This window comes from Pseudomicrostroma glucosiphilum, assembly GCF_003144135.1.
Source record: "Pseudomicrostroma glucosiphilum strain MCA 4718 unplaced genomic scaffold BCV69scaffold_5, whole genome shotgun sequence".
NCBI lineage: Eukaryota > Fungi > Basidiomycota > Exobasidiomycetes > Microstromatales > Microstromataceae > Microstroma > Microstroma glucosiphilum.
Window position 1 is genome coordinate 255,631 of NW_020289917.1, and position 17,815 is coordinate 273,445.

General features: G+C 56.2%; 8 protein-coding genes across 8 annotated transcripts; 4 read left to right on the plus strand and 4 right to left on the minus strand.

Annotated features, from left to right (window-relative positions):
• Window positions 1-697: 697 nt before the first annotated feature.
• BCV69DRAFT_167351 (hypothetical protein) lies at window positions 698-1,255 on the minus strand. Its single transcript, XM_025489475.1, has one exon. The coding sequence runs from the start codon at window positions 1,150-1,152 to the stop codon at window positions 736-738; it is 417 nt and encodes a 138-aa protein (XP_025348502.1). The 5' UTR covers window positions 1,153-1,255; the 3' UTR covers window positions 698-735.
• Window positions 1,256-1,797: 542 nt separating this feature from the next.
• BCV69DRAFT_167381 (hypothetical protein) lies at window positions 1,798-2,604 on the plus strand. Its single transcript, XM_025489477.1, has one exon. It carries the CDS (start codon window positions 1,972-1,974, stop codon window positions 2,488-2,490), a length of 519 nt encoding a protein of 172 aa, XP_025348503.1. The 5' UTR covers window positions 1,798-1,971; the 3' UTR covers window positions 2,491-2,604.
• Window positions 2,605-2,913: 309 nt separating this feature from the next.
• BCV69DRAFT_167523 (hypothetical protein) lies at window positions 2,914-5,377 on the minus strand. Its single transcript, XM_025489479.1, has 4 exons — window positions 4,914-5,377; window positions 4,499-4,859; window positions 3,443-4,426; window positions 2,914-3,393 (listed from the first exon to the last, which is right to left on the minus strand). The coding sequence occupies exons 1-4, from the start codon at window positions 5,070-5,072 to the stop codon at window positions 3,338-3,340; spliced, it is 1,560 nt and encodes a 519-aa protein (XP_025348504.1). The 5' UTR covers window positions 5,073-5,377; the 3' UTR covers window positions 2,914-3,337.
• A 551-nt stretch (window positions 5,378-5,928) lies between these two features.
• BCV69DRAFT_282078 (hypothetical protein) lies at window positions 5,929-8,694 on the minus strand. Its single transcript, XM_025492220.1, has 3 exons — window positions 8,182-8,694; window positions 6,825-8,115; window positions 5,929-6,734 (listed from the first exon to the last, which is right to left on the minus strand). Exons 1-3 carry the CDS (start codon window positions 8,604-8,606, stop codon window positions 5,991-5,993), a joined length of 2,460 nt encoding a protein of 819 aa, XP_025348505.1. The 5' UTR covers window positions 8,607-8,694; the 3' UTR covers window positions 5,929-5,990.
• A 109-nt stretch (window positions 8,695-8,803) lies between these two features.
• BCV69DRAFT_282080 (hypothetical protein) lies at window positions 8,804-10,940 on the plus strand. The gene has a single exon (XM_025492221.1). It carries the CDS (start codon window positions 8,837-8,839, stop codon window positions 10,658-10,660), a length of 1,824 nt encoding a protein of 607 aa, XP_025348506.1. The 5' UTR covers window positions 8,804-8,836; the 3' UTR covers window positions 10,661-10,940.
• Window positions 10,709-11,405, minus strand: BCV69DRAFT_282081 (hypothetical protein). Its single transcript, XM_025492222.1, has 4 exons — window positions 11,315-11,405; window positions 11,124-11,212; window positions 10,943-11,046; window positions 10,709-10,855 (listed from the first exon to the last, which is right to left on the minus strand). The coding sequence occupies exons 1-4, from the start codon at window positions 11,364-11,366 to the stop codon at window positions 10,771-10,773; spliced, it is 330 nt and encodes a 109-aa protein (XP_025348507.1). The 5' UTR covers window positions 11,367-11,405; the 3' UTR covers window positions 10,709-10,770.
• Window positions 11,406-11,993: 588 nt separating this feature from the next.
• On the plus strand, window positions 11,994-13,547 carry BCV69DRAFT_241885 (Per1-domain-containing protein; the record flags this gene model as incomplete). Its single annotated transcript, XM_025490023.1, has 1 exon — window positions 11,994-13,547. A coding segment is annotated over one exon (1,554 nt), but the record flags the coding sequence as incomplete, so codon positions are not given.
• A 477-nt stretch (window positions 13,548-14,024) lies between these two features.
• Window positions 14,025-16,910, plus strand: BCV69DRAFT_282082 (alpha-ketoacid dehydrogenase kinase). The gene is made up of 8 exons (XM_025492223.1): window positions 14,025-14,459; window positions 14,560-14,705; window positions 14,782-14,897; window positions 14,979-15,815; window positions 15,887-16,103; window positions 16,186-16,259; window positions 16,347-16,411; window positions 16,498-16,910. Coding segments are annotated over exons 1-8 (1,503 nt in total). The 5' UTR covers window positions 14,025-14,457; the 3' UTR covers window positions 16,544-16,910.
• The last annotated feature ends 905 nt before the right edge of the window (window positions 16,911-17,815 follow it).

The window sequence follows — 17,815 nt, forward strand, 5'->3', positions numbered from 1 at the left end:
GAGGGAGCCCGCTGGCGTTGCCATGCCCGGCGTTGCCATGCCCGTGGACTGGGCATCGTATGGGGAAAGTTTCTCATCTTCGAGCTGTTGTGATGTCGGGGTCGCCCCGCGGAGAACCTCACGGATGCGGGACATACTGCTCAAGCCTTTGAAGGATGTGAGAGTTAGGTGAAAAAGGGCAGAGTTGCCGGTACAGAAGCGCCTGCGCCGATCCGGTGAAGCGAGAGAGGCCTGAGGTCAAGGCGTAGTGTGGTTACTAAAGGATAGGCGTAGCAGGATGCCAACGGACAAGACCTGCTGGGTTGATTTTTTTGTTTCTTTTTTTTTGAGGCTAAGGGGTAGTGAAGAGGAGGAAGTAGTTCCAGCGTTCGTTGATGATTGGCAGCAGGTCAGCTTGTTCTGTCTCCCCCCCTGATCTTATATGTGGGCAGCCCGTGGAAGAATCATTACGCCCATCTCCTGTCGCTGTCCCTTTGATGCAGGTACTGTGTGGCTCCGTGAGATCCGCTGGGTCGGGCCCTAATCCAAACAGCATAAGCCGGCTGTGTCTTAGTCGGGACCCATTGACAAAGAGTAGCAGGCAAGAGCCTCTCTTCGGAGCCCTGCCACTTCGTGAGCGTGGAGTGTTCGCCTTCTACTTGCATGAGATGAATGACTGAGGCGCTGCTGCGATCCGGCATTGGTATTGCCGTACCGCAAGTTTAGGCTCGAGCGCGACGTCGAGGAAGTGTTTGTTCATCTGGGCTGCGTGCTGGTTGAGCCGGCGCAGACGTTGAGGACAGTATCATGGGAAGGAGCGGTAGCAATGTGGTGTTGGGTTTGAGACACTGGCGAGCAACGTCCGGCGCTGATGGTCGTGGCCGCATCAGGACAGGGGCCGTGCCATGGTGAATGGATGAATGCGCCAAGAGGAACAAAGCTGTCAGGGCATTGTCGTAGACGCGCCTTTGTTTGCTTGCCGCATAGATCGCCCTGACGATCGCGATGGCCCTGGAAAAAAAATATAAGCTCCTGCGCTCGGGCCTCCCATCGAAGCTGCCTTGCCGCGGATGCGATCCGGGCCCCACAATGTCCTACCCGCCGAGCATAGAATTCTAGGAAGACCGGAGACGCGGTCAAAGAGTTCCGATTCACGAGGTCCTCGCTGATCATCTTGGTCAGCCTCTGGATTATACTCGAGTGCTATGTCTCGGGGGTCTGTTCCGGGAGGTAGGTAGGCATCGCTCAGAGGCTCAGGCTGGCATGGTAGGCGCGGGTCAGCTTCGTTGCCGCGGTCATCGAGCCGAAGCTTGCTCAAGCGCTAGGTGTAGCTCCGTGGGAGACAGCCTCGAGGATATCATTCGTGGCGGTTGGGCGTCATGCTACATGGTTTCGGCTTGTGGCTTGCTACCATGGGTTGCCCTGCTTGCTCTTGCCCTTTTGTTCCCCAATCATGCCGCGCCACGTGGCCCTTCCGAGCGCACCCTCTACACTGCACTGCGTCGATGGTCTCACCGGTCCTTTCCGGAGAGCGGTCCAAGCCGGACATCGCTCAGAAAATGAGGTTTACGATGCCGCAGCTACAGCGGCATTGGCTGCTCCCATTGCTCAATCCATCTGTCGTAGCATACATGCCAAAATGACGTTCGCAAAGGGCTGAAGCAGATCCTCGTCTTGGCCAGCTGAGCGGCAATGTGTGTTGACACAAGACAGGTAGAATTCTGAAACCTCACGTTTCAGTACAGTCGCGGAGGCACATTCTCATCAGGAGCCCGGAAGCTGAAAAGACAAGAGACAATGTGGTACTCAGGCTCACATCATCAGTCTCAGGTGTTACCTTTGCGGGAGCAAATGATCATGACATCGTGTGATCATCGCCCATTCATCATTCCTCACCTTCCTTCCCACCACCGACCGCCATCACTTCCTCTCCGCCTCTACAAGTGACGATACCCATTTAAAACCTCTCTACGACCTCTCTACGACTTGAATATGACGCCAGCATCGAGTGACAGCAGCGCCAAAGATTTCATCAAGGCAGTCAGCGGAGACCTTGGCTCCTCGGAACTTCTCAACGGACCACCCAGCCCTGCAGCTAGCTCCTCATCGACACTTGGATATCATCACGAAGAACACATCATCGAAATGGCGGATCTCTCTCCTAGGTCGTACTGCAAAGAGGATGATTGGGAGCACAAGGACTTCGAAGAGAAATATCCAGAGCACAAACACTTCAATGGGGAAGCTCACGCGCACAAGCAAGGTGCCGCTCATACCACTCACATGAATCCAGAGACAGCCCAAGCTCGCCCTTCAGGCTCGGGCGCAAGGCCACAACGGGAGGCTATGCAGCGCTCGCCCACACAAGAGGAGTGCTTGGTCAGCCTCATTCACCACTTTGACAAGCACAGAAGAATCTTCTGCCGGATCTTGCTTGCCCTCTTGCTCGCTGCTTGCTTATTCCTGGCCACCGTCATTACAGGCGCAGTAGAATGGTCAAAAGACAACTGAGCTGGAGCACGGGATTAGAACCACCCTCCTCGCTCCCTCTCGTCGACTGTGCACGTCCACAGTATCTCGCTCACCTTGTGCTTGAGCGCAGATAGTGCGCAAGCTTCGTGCCACTCTGTGTCGCTTAATAGCCGGTGCTCTGACATCTGGCGTATTTGTTGCAATTCAGAATAAGTAAAAACAATGATGCGCAGCTACCTTGAGCCTGGTTCCCCTTCTTCATTCGTTCAGACCTCTTCCTCCCCCGTGCTCCTCCTGTTGAGCACAAATGGTCCCTCGTACCCGCTCATGTCGCCTGGCGTGAAGCTATCTCTCCACCGCCCGATGAGACATCCTCCAGCGGTAATGTAACCTCTGTAGAGCCATCGCCCGCGTCCATCCGGTCGATACTCTTTCGAGAGGATCAACATTCCATCCCAGGCGCGAATGCGCCCACGGAGGACAAAGGATCCCCAGGCTGAGTGTCCAGACCCAGAGACGAGCATCTCGTAGCGTCCTCCGTCCACCTCTGCATTCTCATCTTCATCTCCCCTTCGAGCAAGTGAATGAGAACGTGAGCCTGGCGGCGGCGAAGGAAGGTAGCCGTACCCTGCCGCTGGGCCTCCGTCTTCTTCCGAAAATTGTGGATAGAGGCCCATGTCGGGAGGGATCACATCGTCATGCTGAACGGCCCGCAAGACCTCCGAGTACTTGTCGTTCATCATCATGGGGATCGGCTGACGTCCCCCTTGTGCCCTGAGACTGCCCTTTGCGGGCGGCTCCCTTCTTGCCTCGCTATGATTTGAAGTGGAGCCCCTTCGCTTGCCCGAAGTGCCAGCCACTTCGCGCTCGCGCTCGTGAAGCTCCTTTACACTACGGGGAAGTGCCAGAGTGTCCTCAAAGGGCTCATCGGTAGGAAAGCCGGCGTTGACCATGGAGCCTAGACCACCCTCCCTTTTTCCGCTGCCGGTACCGCTCTCATCAACTCGGAGGAAGTGTTCTCTGAGCTTCCACACTTGGGGCTGCTCGCCAAAGGGTCCCTCGTATAGTGATCTCATCCTGCCTGCGAGCATCTCTCGGTAGCTGTCAAAGCAAAAGAAGCTAAAGCGACCCTCCCAGGCTCCATCAATGATGCCTGCAAAGAAGCAGGGCTTGAGGCCAGGGCCACGCATCGGCGAATGACAGTAGAGCAACCGCGCAACATCGCGGTCGTGATCGGCAGACCTCAGTCTCATGGGATCGGCGTGAAGCTGCCGAAGTGGTCCTGCTAATGTGGAAGGCTGTAGAGCGGGATCATCTGCGTTGTTGTCTGTAGCTCCGGTTGCTCCAGAGCCCGGAGGTGGATGCCTACGGGTGATAGCAGTAAGTCCGACGAGGCCAGGGTTCCTTTCCACTTGCCCAAAGAAGAGGTGGTAGGCAGCATGTACGATGCAAGGCGGCCGGATGGTGAGCGTCTGGCCAACATGATGGACAAGGGTCGACCGGTCCTCTGGCGTGTGATCGGCCAGGAAAGGATTTGTCGGGGCGCCAGGGGTGGCCCGGGGCGCAGTGGAGCTTTGCCCCTCAGCTGCTGCTGGCATGGGGACTGGAGCGCCCCGGTTTCTCTCAAGGAGAGTCTGCCCTGATGCTGAAGCGGTGCTCTCTGCAATTGTCAAAGGAGATTCGGTTCCTATTGGGAGGCTGCGCAGAGGCCAGGGGGCGTAAAAGCCATTAAATCTGTGGCTAGCAAATACGTAAGGCCGGAGGACGAACAACTTCTCGTCCGCATCCTCTTTACTCTCTGTAGCCAAGAGATTTGCATCTGACAGCAGATGGCTGATGTGCATTGCTAGCGCTCGGTCTTCTGACTCAGGTGGGTATCCAGGTTGAAGCGCAGAGCGAATCATCTCTTGGGTATGGTGGAGTGAGAGGTAGGAGCGGATGTCTGCCCAGTAGAGAGCTTCGAGGTTCTTTCCATCTATACGAGGAGGGAGCAGGACCCTTGATCAGCCACATGAATCGCCGGTAGGTAAATAGATACCAGTCTTACCATTTTCTGTCATCATCAGATACGCCAGCCACATATTCTCTTTGAGCTCAATCTCGCTCAGCGCAGTCTCCCCTTCTGGTCTGAGCTGCCCTACTGCCACAGCCCACCTGATCCTCTTGAGTATCACACATCTCCTCCTCAGCTCGCCGGCGAGGTTCTCGACCGTTGTAGCCTTCCTGCCGTACCTTCTCGCTATTGGTTCCAGGTCGAATTTGGCCTTGAAGATGCGTGCATACAGTCGCGGATTGGCACTGACGCTGAGGTGATCGTTCACATGCCTACACGTCAGAAGGAGATCGCGCAGAGCTTGGGGTGGCGGTGCTGCGTATGAGGTCGTGGCAGACGATGAGGAGGAGGAGGAAGAGGAGGAGGAGGGGGAGGAGGAGGAGGAGGAGGAGGGGGAGGAGGAGGAGGAGGAGGAGGGAGGATTTGCGGCCAGAGCAGTGAAGTAGCCAATCTTATCCAGAATCTCCAGAGGCAGAGCTCTCAAGTCACGATGTGTAGAAGGAAGAGCAACCGAGGATGAGGATGATGATGGAGACATTGCAGTGTGAGAGGTTGAGACAGGGCTCATGATGACTGATGCGAGAAGTTGCGGACTCTTCCGAAACCTCGGAGGCGCTCGCTCCCAACGACTGTCCGCGATAGGAGACAGTCGCTACAATTGCTGCAGTTCGCCCTTACGGAAGAGTATTGAGCTTTGCTCTTGCTGAGTCTTCCGCTTGTATGTGGAAAGGTAATGGACACTCGCTGCCTCCTTGTCCTGAAGCACTGAACGGAAGGAGGGCAAGGAACAAGATAAGATGGTCTGCTCTGCAACCCCCACGTGAATGTGTGGCGTGAAGGCGGACCTAAACGGTACGTCTTGAGCTTTGGCGCTTCGCTTCCTGCTGCTGCTGCTGCTGCTTGGCTTGGCTTTGACGGGCAAATGGATGAGGATGACAAGCAGTACCTCGGGCGTGGCGGAGCGGACAAACGTACTAAGCGAAGGGCCGAGGGAGGGGTGCGGGTAAATGTATATGGGGTCTCCTGTGACCGTCTCTGTCGAATCTGATGGGAGGGGCTTGGCAAGCAGAGAAGAGGTGGCAAACGAGGTAGATGATGTGAAGGTACAGTGAAGACGAAGTGGAGGATGGCAAGAAGTAGCGCAGGGTCGATGATGGCAATGCTACAGGAGCCAGGCCTATGCTGTTCAGGGCCTTGGCCGGAGCTGCAGAGGGGCGGGTGCAAAGGGGCCGGCTGTCCGGAGAGCAAGAAGCGGCAAGGCGAGCGGGAGCCAGACTGCCAAGGCCTCCGCCACAGAGATTGTCCAGCCACGGCCAAACGCCGGGGGCCTTCTGGACGCGGGGAGCTCCCTATGAGATTGCCAACGTCGTACTATGCGAGGCCAGGGGTTCCATCACGCCGATGGCGAGCAAGGACACAATTGGGGTGACAATGGGGATCAGACGGGTATCTCATTGCTTTCGACATGGTACGCTGTTCTCGGTGTCTACTTTGACGCGCTCGTCGGCAGCTGTGCCTGCTCGGGCTGCAGCTCGCATTCCACAAACCAACCTTTCCTGCCCTCGACGGGAGCCAATACGTTCCTTGTACACCAGTAGCCTATTGCAGCCTCCAGCTCCCGACTGCCTGAGGGGATGTTCATGCTGCTTTCTACATCTGCGACAATCAGAGGCTCACCCTGCTCTGCTTTCTCCGCCGCCAGGTAGAGCACTCCGGCGCGAATAGGATCTACCGCTTCCTCCCAGCTTCGTCCGTCTTTCATTTCCACAGACACGGTGACGCGCCCGTAGCCTGCCAGCCATCGCAGACGTCGGGAGTCGCGTAGTGCTGTAAATGTCCTATTGTAGTCGTCCATAGCTTTGCCCATCTTCGAGGGAAGCTTAAGGTCCAGCCCACCGGGAGGTGGCCCGATGCTCGCTAGACTGACCGGTTTGTCCGAGGCGTCTGTGGGCGCAGCATGTGGTACTTCGGCACCCTCTAGGTCAGGCCAGAAGTGCCTCGAGGTTATCAGAGGCTTGAGCGCCTTGAACTCTTCTGTCATGCCACTCGTGGCCGGATCGCCGGGCAGCTTCTTCTTCGTGGGAGAGGTCAGATGATGGAGAGGGGTAGACAGCAGCTGACGAACCGAAGAGTCCACCCGCCGGGAGTCTATCACATCCTGAAGCATGACATCGCACCGGGCGAGAGAAGTATCACCAAAGCGTCGCTTCAGGATTTCGTTGTTGCGATACTAAGAAGCGGGCAGGAAATGGAATGGTCGATATGAGAGCAGTGAGTCAGAGTCGTTACGTGTCAGCTGCAAAATCAAGGTCAGACTTACTTCTCGAGTAACCTCGTAACCTTCGCTCTTCAACAAAGCTTTGGCTGTAGAGATCTCCAGGGCCTTGACAAAGGAGGCCTTGTCGTCAAAGATGGAGACAAGCATGGCGATGACATCTGCAGATCTCGTCTGTTTGTAGGAAGGACCAGCATCTATGGGTTGGGGTTCGTAGTTGGGATCTTGGTAGTCGACGACTTTGGAAGGAGCGGGGCCAGTGAGAGATACGGGACCATCCGCCAGTAAGCGTTGCTCGTCTTCCTCTTCCTCGTCCCGATCGCCCCCGCCAAGGCTTGTGTCAGCCTGATTGGCAGCTCCGACCAGTTCGTTCTTGCCAGCGGCGTCGAGCTCTCCTCTTAGGTGGACAAAGGCCTCATCATCGCCCAACAGACTTGCAACAATCACTGGAACGGTGTCCGACCTTGAGCGCAAATAGCGTCTGATCGGTCCCGCAATACGGGACAGTATGACACCAGACGGATCAATGTATCTTACTGCGTAGACAAGAGACACATACAATTGCAGGATGTCCCTCGTCCGAGCTCCAGGATGAAGCAGACGTTTCTCCAAAGATGACTGAAGCTGCGTACTGACGTAGACTTTCATTCGAGTCTCTAGAAGGGACGCCTTGAGATCTGCAAGCGCCGGCGTGGACGCAGGCCAGTCAGTGATGAGATCGAACAATTGCGAAGATCTGATCTCGGTGATGAGCGTGTCCATGTAGTAGATGAAGCTCTCTTGCCAGTGTGCCTGGTCGCTATAGGAGGTTTCCCCTGCCTCTGTGTACCACCCGAGCTTACATCGGGACAAGTTGTTGACAACAAAGTCGACAAGCAGAGGGCGAGCTTCCTTTTCAGGGTCCAGTGACTGCAACAGGGTATCAGGATCCGTATCGCCATCGGATGCGGTCGATGCTTCAATGTCGTCCCGAGCACGCATTTGTCTTGCGTAGCTGAGGCGGAGCTCGTCAGCTTGCCTTGCAGCAGCATCGACCCTGGCTACGGCTGTGTCCTCTTCCTTACCGAGCTCATAATGCACTCTTCTCCTCAGCGTGTTCCTTGCAGCATATTCAACCCCGAGATGGATGAGATTCTTAAGCCCGAGCTCGACAAAGTGACGTCGAGCATCTCGAATTGCGGGAAGGCTGAGGCCGGCCTGGGACGTCTCTGTGAAGTATGCTATGCCGATCCAGTCTCTCAATATAGCGAGTGTTGCTGGTCGCTGCCTCAGAGCTACAAGCAGGAGCTCCTTCGTCAAGCTTTCTAGAAGGTGGGTATGGTCGTTCCTCGAGTCGCTGTATAGAAACACGTATTCCTGTGAGCTAAAGAAAAGCTTCCAAGTTCCAGCGCCCTACACTCACAACAGTCCCAATTCAGATGCTAGACTTCTCAGAGCACCCATTTCTGCAGCTAGAGCCTGTAAGGCATGCGGGACGCCGGCAATACCAGTCACTTCCAAAGCGTTCAAATGCTGTGCCTGACTTTCCAGCATCCTGGACTCCGTGGCGATCCGCAAGGCGGCGTAAGCCTCCGCGTCCGCATCGAAGCCACTGCGTCTCAGCAGTTCGATGGCTCCTGTCGCCTGGGCTTGGAGGCTCACCGATGGGCCCCCCGCCGACGTCCTCTGTGTCTGTAAGAAGTACCTCTGAAGAGTGAGCTTGGCTCGGCTGACATCGAGGACTTCCAATGAGGCAGTAGTGGAGACGTCGTTGAACCCGGGGTGGAGGGCTGCCAATGACGCAGCCCAGGCTGTCGAGAGCTCGGCGCCATGGAACTCTGTGCCCATTACAAGAGTGTAAGAAGGGGGAGGCGAGCAGACTGATATGGACAGACTGGACTGAACAGGAAAGAAGGGGAGGTGTTGCTTTGGAGGTGTTGGTGTCGTGGGTCGTGCGTGGCCCAGCGCGCCTTTCCGCTTGTGCCTGAGCTCTTTCCGTCGTGGCGGGAAGAGAAGATTTTGGTTTCTGACGTCTTTTGACATCACTCACTCTGCTCCATACTGCCTCTAGGCAACGAATGGCCGCCATGGAAGGAGCATCATCGTCATCATCATCCGCCGCTGCTCCGCGCAAGCACTTCACCCGCGCAGTAGCAGAGACCACAGCGGCATCCGGCTCCCGGCTTTCGGCCCAGCCGCCAGCAGCCCCTTCCAATGCCATCCCGGCTGATATCCTGGAGGATCCGGCCTTGAATGCCGCGATTGCCGCCATTCTACCCTCCAATTACAACTTCGAAATCCACAAGACCATCCATCATGTCAGAAGAAATGGGTCCACTTGTGTAGCACTGCAGATGCCCGAAGGTCTAACGCTATGGGCCTCGGGCATAGCTGATCTGGTCGAGAGGTTCACCGAGGCGACGACAGTGATCATGGGCGATGTCACATATGGGGCATGCTGTGTAGATGACTACACCGCTATGGCCCTAGGCTGTGATATGCTGGTTCACTACGGTCACAGCTGCTTGGTTCCTGTCGACCAAACCTCCATCAAGACCCTTTACGTCTTCGTCGAAATTGCAATCGATCCAATGCACCTCGGCTCGACCGTGCGAGCCAACTTTCCCAGCATCAAGGCGCACTTCAGATCGAAGCTTCTTGGAGCGTCAGATGCAGAAGATGATGTAGAGAGCTCTCCGTCACAGCGAGCTCATATCGGCATAGGCGTCGAAGGCAATGACGGTTCTGCACAAGAGACCAGCGATGCGTCAACCCACCTGGCTCTCGTGGGGACGGTACAGTTCATCAATGCCTTGCAGGGTCTACGTACCGCCCTGGAGGAAGCCGAGCCGCTCGATGAGAACGGTGCTCCACTTTCGCAAGCGAAGCTGAATCCGCTGATGCTAACGGCCAGCGAAGATGCTACCACTGCAACGCCAACAGTGCAGAGCTACGCCACAGGTACATATAAGATCACAGTGCCTCAGATCAAGCCCTTGAGTCCAGGAGAGATTCTAGGTTGCACATCTCCACGTCTTCCGTCAGATGTCGATGCTGTCATCTACGTTGGTGATGGCCGCTTTCATTTGGAGAGCGTCATGATCGCTAACCCTCGGATACCGGCCTTTCGATACGATCCATACACCAAAAGATTCGTTCGAGAGCTCTACGATCATGCTGAGATGCGGCAGATGAGAGGTGACGCTGTCAGGGAAGCGGAGCAGAGCGTCGTCGCAGTCAAGCCTCGCGCTGCAGCCGCTGAAGAGGCCGAAGGGCAGGCTCCAGGATCGTGGGGCGTTGTTCTGGGCACATTAGGTCGTCAAGGTTCTCTATCGGTCCTCAGTCACCTTCGCTCGACCTTGACCTCCCACTCTCCTCCTGTTCCCCACGTACCGATTCTGCTTTCGGAACTCTCTCCGGCAAAGCTAGCTCTATTCGGATCTCATCTGTCGGCCTTCATCCAGACAAGTTGCCCTCGATTATCGATCGACTGGGGGAGTGCTTTTCCCAAGCCGCTCTTGAGTCCCTACGAGGCCGCTGTTGCCTTGGGCCGGGCGAAGGGTTGGGAGGAATCAGTAGAAGGTCTGGGAATGCGCAGGGACGCCGCAAGAGCCGACGAGGAAGCAGCGACAGCAGCAGCAACGGCGGACCCGACCGCTAGTCAACAAAAGCGAGACAAGAACGACTTTGCAGGCGGCGACTACCCCATGGACTTCTACGCCAATGACTCATTGGGTCCTTGGACGCCTAGGCATGGTATGGCCCCTGCCAAGAAGAGTGGAGGAGCATCGAACCGAGCCTTGCTGAAGAGTCGGCTCAAGGGCAGAAGTGCTGCTGGTGCTGGAGAGACTGGCAATGCTGCAGGGTTGAATGCATCCCTGGCATCGGTTGCGATTCGTTGAGGCTGGCTGGTTCCTTCACATCACTCCAATGTCGCTGCCAATGCTCACCCAATCTGGATGTCAAGCTCATCATGTCATTACTCTATACCAATCCTCTGCTCTTTTTGTGTCTAGTTTTTCACGCCGCCGAACATGGCCGGACCTCTGTGATTGAAAGTGGCAAAGTTGGGCCTGGCATCAATCTCGTCGAGTGACCTATGGTATCAGAAGGGAGGAGAGAGGCGGAAGGAATGGGCGATCAGCATTGCCATTTGTCTCTAAGATTCAGCTGCGAATCCTCACCTCTTCCCCATCTCTGCTGCCCATGTGATCTCTTTGAGTGGTTGCGACGACTGAATGATCCCCATCACGAGTACGACGAGGGACAGGACCGTCTCGAGCGTGATCTGTGGAGGAGAAGGAGCACAGAAGGTATCCGTCAGCCCGGCTGGCACGCCATGCTCTGTCCAGCATGAGTACTGACATCGAGGGGGACAACCGGCTTAGCAACTCCTACACTCTTGGATATGGACGAGTGCTCATAGGTTGAGTAGGCCGAATGCAGCAGTAGGACTGGTGGGCGATGGCGAGGAGCAAGAGTCAGCTTTGTGAGCTCGATTGAAGTGGTCTCTGAGCATCGACATGAAGGGCAGGCATATCCTCCGCGATACTCACTGGTGCCGAGGAAGATGAGAGGCTTCCCAAAAGCGCTGCTTGGACCACTCATACTGTATCGTCTGCTACTCGATCGCTGCAGCTGTGATCGTCTGGTGGTGGTGTCGATGTAGGGTCCTCGTAGTCTACTTCTTCCGTCCGTCCGCGTGTGCCACTTTCCGCGTGGCAGTCTTCGGACGCCGCCACCCGCCGCCTTCGCCGCCGCCGCCTGGGAATCGAAAATAGACAGAAGGCAGAGGCAGAGGCAGGCGGCCGGCGGCGACCTGCAGTCAAGTCCAGGCAGACGAATAGCCATCCCCACGGCCTCACTCCTTCGCCTTCCCCACCCCGATTGTTCCCTGTACCATCATCGTCCGCATCGCATTCCTTCCTCTCCTCTTCCACTTGTTCCCGACCGGTATCGTCTCACTCTCACTTTTTTTCCTTCAGTCATTCCATAGCGCAAACGTCACCTCACCGGGCCCCGCGATCCTTTGCCCCCGAATCTCACAGCCTTACTCTTCCTCTGGGCCAGACCAACCCCCCCGCCACCCTTTCAAAGAGGTTGCCCGGAGTCCGCTCTTCGATCGCGGATACCAACATGGACGATCTCACCTCCGCATCCTTTGCTTCGACATCCTCTCAAGTTGTCGGGGTGACGAACGCATCTACGTCCTCCTGCATCCCTTTAGATGGCTCCTGCGATAATAAGATGCCGCAAAGAAGGAGAAAGAGGCAAACATCCCGCCGGGCGGCGAGATCTCCCACACCTTCGGGCCTGAGACCTCCGCGTCTCTCATCGCTTCTGTTTCCCCTCATGGTGCTGTGCTGTCTGTTGCCTCTAGCAGCGCTGGCATCGCAAGGAGACCGATCTTTCGAATACAAGCGCTGCGTTGCTTCGTGTACAGCAGACGTCTGCGGGCATCAAGCAGCAGATATGATGGCTCCTGATGGCGACGGCATGGTTGCGCCTCTGAGGCTACCATGGGTTCTGCGTATGACGTTCTGGACATGCAAGGATGACTGCTCCTACCACTGTACCCACCGCGTCACAAACGACGCTTTCGCCACGGTCAAGGCGATCAAGAAGGAGGCTAAAGCAGCAATCTGGGCAGAGGTGGAGCAGGCGACCAAGGCGGGTGGAGCTGGAGCTAGTAGGAACGATGTCAATGAGCGTATCAGGGCAAAGGTGGACAGTCGCCTCGCTCGCCTAAAGCCAGTGCAAAAGCAAATGGTCCAGTACCACGGCAAGTGGGTCTTTATCCGTTTCCTAGGGGCTCAAGAACCACTGAGCGTACTCTTCAGCTTGGCCAATCTAGCTGTGCATCTCAAATACATCCCGATCTTGAGGGTAAAGCTGCCGGACGTCTTCCCGCTCAAGATCGTCTATTTGGCACACGCTTTCATCAGCGCCAATGCTTGGGTTTGGTCCTCTGTCTTTCACGCAAGGGACAAGCCATTCACAGAGAAGCTGGACTACTTCTCAGCAGGCGCAGCTATACTGTCTGGCTTCTTCTTCACGATATCAAGGCTCTACAGGCTCAGCCCTGGCAACCCGCGATTCTCGATCTTCCTCAAGATCTGCTCAGGCGCCTTGCTCCTGCACATCCTCTACCTCTGCATTATCCCGAGGTTCGACTACTCATACAACATGGCAGTCAATGTAACCCTCGCATTGGGCCACAACGTCTTATGGCTCGCCTATTCGTTCTTTCCAGGCATGTTCCCAGACGGATCGTCAGACCCTTACAGAGCAACCAGGACTGCCCTGCGGACTACAAAGCAGAATGCCTCAGGGCTGAGCACCCCTACGAAGGGCTCGCCCCCTGCGCCTGTTTTAGCAAGATTCAACCTACCGTCCACATCCAAGAAGGCCAGAAGGCGCTTGCGTCTCATTGTTCTGCTTCTCACGCTCGCAGCCGGCTTAGAGCTTCTAGACTTCCCGCCTCTGGGCAGAGCTCTTGATGCCCATGCTCTGTGGCATCTGAGTACCGTACCAATTTCCCTGATGTGGTACGAGTGGATGGTCAGAGATGCGCAGGAATGTGTCTCTTCCGGCTACTGGATCGGCGATCCCCTCGAGTCTTCTGGCAGAGGCGTGAGCCGGCCCGTCCTGGGAGCACTTGGGAAAGCGACGGAGTGGGCAAAGACTCGAGCTGGGCCCATCGGAGCTCACCTGGAGAGAAATACTGGCAGTCTAGAGCTGGCTGCTCTCACTGAGCGCCTGTCGGGACTGGCAGGCAAAGCTGGTCTCAAGGCGGGCATCCGGCGCAGAGGGGCGGACGGAGGCGAGCACGGCAATGGCAAAGGCAAGGCCGTGGAGAGGATGAGCAGCGATCTCGACTCTAGCAACGGAACTGACAGGGAGAAGCTCAGTGACGAGATCGAGGGTCGCATTGGCGTGTGAACAGTTACTTTTGTGTGAGGAGCTCTGTACTATAGATCGCTAGCTCTTTCCTTTCCTTTTGTCCGAGTAGAGTCGCAACGCTCTTGTGTCACCATGCTTCTACACTTTTCTTTTGGCGTTATATGGTTCGTGTCCTCCCTCGTTGGAGTGTGTCTCGTCTCGTGACTTGTCAGTCCCCGGGGGGTTTAGGGTCCTTCCCCGAGCCGAGGCGAAGCGGAAGCGGCAAGTGCCGGAACTTTCACAGCGCCTGTGCCCGGTTGAGCCGCTTTGCGGGGAAAGATGCAGCAGCAGCAGCAGCAGCCAGTGCGAGTCAGTCGTCCGTCCGTTCCCGGCTAGCGGATCTTACCCCCTCCCATCTGCTCTTCCTGACATCGCCCCGGGTTCCGTACCACACTTGCTCACCTTATCGTCTCTCTTTGGTACTCTTTTCCTCCAGCTGTCTCATCTCTTGCTCACGGCTGTCTCCCTTACGAACCCTTGACCCAGCGTCACCTTGCGCATACACAGGGCCTGCTGCATTTCCACCCCGCACGAAGATCGCTGGTGCTCCGGCAACCAAGTCGCCTCACAACCTGCACAATACCAGGCACGGAGAAGCTCTAGCACTACCCACGCTTGCTCATACCGGTCCTGTGACGGACAGAGGCATACCCTAGACCCCCCTTGTGGCCACGAGCGGTGGGCTTGCTTGCTGTCACCTGACCTCCCTCCACTCCAAGCGAGCTGCTAGAATCGGAACACCATATCGCTGCCAACCATGTGAGCCATGAGCAAAGAGCTCCTCGGATACAGTCAGACTCACAGCGTATTGACCACGTCGCCCTTACTCGTTCGTCTGCCCTTTTCTTGCATACCTCAGGGTGTATAAGATCTCACCACAGCTATGGTCCCAGCTACATCACTTTGCCTCCTTTCCGCAAACGGGCATCTCTCTGAGGCAGATGGTTCAATTCGGTAGGAATCCCAACCCGGGTACAATTCTACAGGCGGGCAATTTTCTAGCTGGTGAGTGGGCAGGGCAGTGTGGATGGAGGGACAATAGACGGCCGAGCTGATGCTGTGCCCTTACTTGGTGCAACAGAGGAGCTACCTATTCGTCTGGCGCATAGAGTAAAGGAGCTGGACGAGCTGCCGAATGGACTGAACAAGATGCCTTCCATCGTGCGGGTTAAAGACTGGTATGCTCAATCTTTCGAGGTGAGTGTAGCTCGTGCAAGGCAGCCTGCGAGTATTTGCTCACAGAAGAGGACCCCGGTGATGTGTCCACCTTCCCCATAGGAACTCGTTGCTTTCCCCAAACCACAACTACCAAAATCAATTGCCTCCAAATTCCCTTCCACTCCTTCCGTCTCGCCTTCAGCTCAACCACATGAGGAGCAAGGCACGATAAGCTCTGTCGGGTCGGATTCCCCAGATGCCGTTGGACTGGAAGATGCTACGACCAATCCCGTCTTTGACGAGAGGGCGAGATTTGAGGATGGGGCGGAGGAAGGGGAAGTGGCTGGTAGAATGTCTTCCGCAAACGGCAACGGCAATGGTTCGAGCGCCATGAGCACAAAGAAGCGTGTGCCATTGGCGCACAGGTACTATGCCAACCTCCACAACATCGATTGGCCGCCTGAGGTGATAGACTACAACGAGCACTTCACAAGGGCACTGGAAAAGATCAAGAAGCGGCACGATGCCGTAGTGACGACTGTTGCGCAAGGAGTGCTGGAGTACAAGCGAGCTCGATCGGGCGAAGATGTGCAAGCGGACGTGCAACGGTTCCTGGATCGCTTCTACATGTCGCGTATAGGTATTCGTATTCTGATTGGACAACATATCGCTCTGGCTCGGACATCGCCTACCACACAAGGCGCTCTGGAGGACAATCCTCTTGACAGCGCAGACGAGGACGAGCCAGGATCCGGTGCAGGCTCCCTGACGAATCCAGAATCGGAGCAGTACGTTGGTATCATCTGCACAAATACCAATGTGGGCGCAATGGCTCACGAGGCCATCGAGAATGCAAGATTCGTCTGCGAGGAGCATTATGGTCTCTTCAAGGGCCCACCGGTACAGCTCGTGTGTCCGAAGGACTTGACGTTCATGTACGTCCCAAGTCATCTGAATGTGAGTACGCAAAGGCCAGGCAGCCTGATCGAATCCCCTGCTGACGGGTCCACCCTCCTTGCTCATCCCAGCACATGCTATTTGAGCTGCTCAAGAACTCTCTCCGAGCCGTTGTGGAACGCTATGGGGTAGAAAACGAAGACGAATTTCCAGCGATCAGGGTCATCGTAGTGGAGGGCAAAGAGGACATCACGATCAAGATCTCCGACGAGGGTGGTGGGATTCCGAGGAGTGAGATGGGACTAGTGTGGACCTATATGTATACGACGGCGCAATCTGAGGATCTAGGTGAGTAGTTCAGCTATTCTCCACAAGGGAGAGAGAGCAGTCGTCAGGGCACAGAGCTAATGTTCGTACTTGCTCTTTATAGATCCTGACTTCAATGCTTCCGACTTCAAGGCGCCTATGGCCGGATTCGGATACGGTCTACCGCTCGCCAGGCTGGTGAGTCAATACCCTCAGTCTGAAGAGCATTTGTGTACCTCTGATCTACGTGGCTGACATTTGACCCTTCGACGCCTGTCTCTGCAGTATGCCAGATATTTCGGTGGAGACTTGAAGCTCATCTCAATGGAGGGCTACGGTACCGACGTATAGTGAGTGGGACCTCTGATTCCGTCTGACTGCAATCTACTCTTCCACGTGCTAATCTCTCTTTTGTCGCATTACTATCTTCACTCAGCCTACATCTCAACCGCCTCAGCTCGAGTTCGGAACCGTTAGCGTAAAGAGGATTGTGTGGCCATCGAACGAACGAGGATTGCAGCGAGACGTGGCATTGTACGATAGGAGTGTGTGTTTGCAACGAGAGCAGGAAAGAGATGCTTCTGCCAATTCTCTTGAATCACATGCCGACCGACAGCTCTTTCTGATCCATTGCGACAGGGGTAATGTCGAAGTGCTGCACGCCTTCCCAACCTACTCGCTGATTTCAGGAGCGCAAGCTAGGAGCAGCACATTGCTCCGCTTCTCTTGACGCCCATGAGCGCTTGAACCTTGTCTCGCTCAGCCGTCACAGGTCGGTGTGGTCCTGACTACCAATTGCTTTGCCGACGCTTGAACCGTGAGGTGCGGGCGAACATATTGTGTAGGCGCCAACGCTCTAAAGAGACGCCGATGAAAGCTATCTAGTCCTGATCTGCTCGTCTGAGCGTAAGGTCTGAGCGTCAAGAGGGGGCAAGGTGCAGTTCTTCGCGTCGAGACGTGCCGTGTGGGTGTCAGCGGCTGCTCATTAGAGGTACATGCGCTGGTGTTGGGATCCACAAGAGGCAGGGGTGCAGCCTTTGACGGCGGGGCGCGCACGCCCCCGTGCATTGCTGGTCCCCCCCTCCGCTGCTCCTAGTCGCCTTGCCTGCGCCTGTCTGTGGGTCAGTCAGTCAGTCAGTCAGTCAGTCAGTCCCGCCCGCTCTCACGCCACTTGGACCTCTGCATCTGCCTTTACTGGAACAGTGTCGGGACCTCGATCAATCACAGGGCGGCAGCTCCGGTGGGAAGAGGAGGAGCAACCGACCCCAATGTTTCGAACCTAATGATGCGGGACGCTGCCTCACCGCAATGATGGGTCAGCAGTAGCACTCCACTCCGTCAGAGGAGAACACACGTGTTGGTGTCCGTATATAGCAGACTAAAAGCGGGGGGAGTATCTAAATGCGTCCCCATTGGCAACGTCACCATACCACCCAGCTCTGAGCAGTGAGCAAGTCGTGGTGGGGCGGCATAGCTTCTATTTCGCGTTCAGAAGGGGGGAAAGGGAAAGAATCGCGTCTGAGAGGAAAAAAGACGCGCGTCAAGGTGCAGGACAGGGATCCCCATTTGAGGCTGCGCCTTGCCGTTTGTTTGCCACACCACAGCTGAAAGAGCAGAGGTGGGGACCGAGGTGGCGGAGTAGGGCAGGGGCCCATGGCAGCAAGGGATGAGACCCATGGGAGCCTCGATGCACTCTCCGGCCAACGGGGCCACTGCCACGCACCCCACCGAGGTACCACTGGCAACACTGTCCA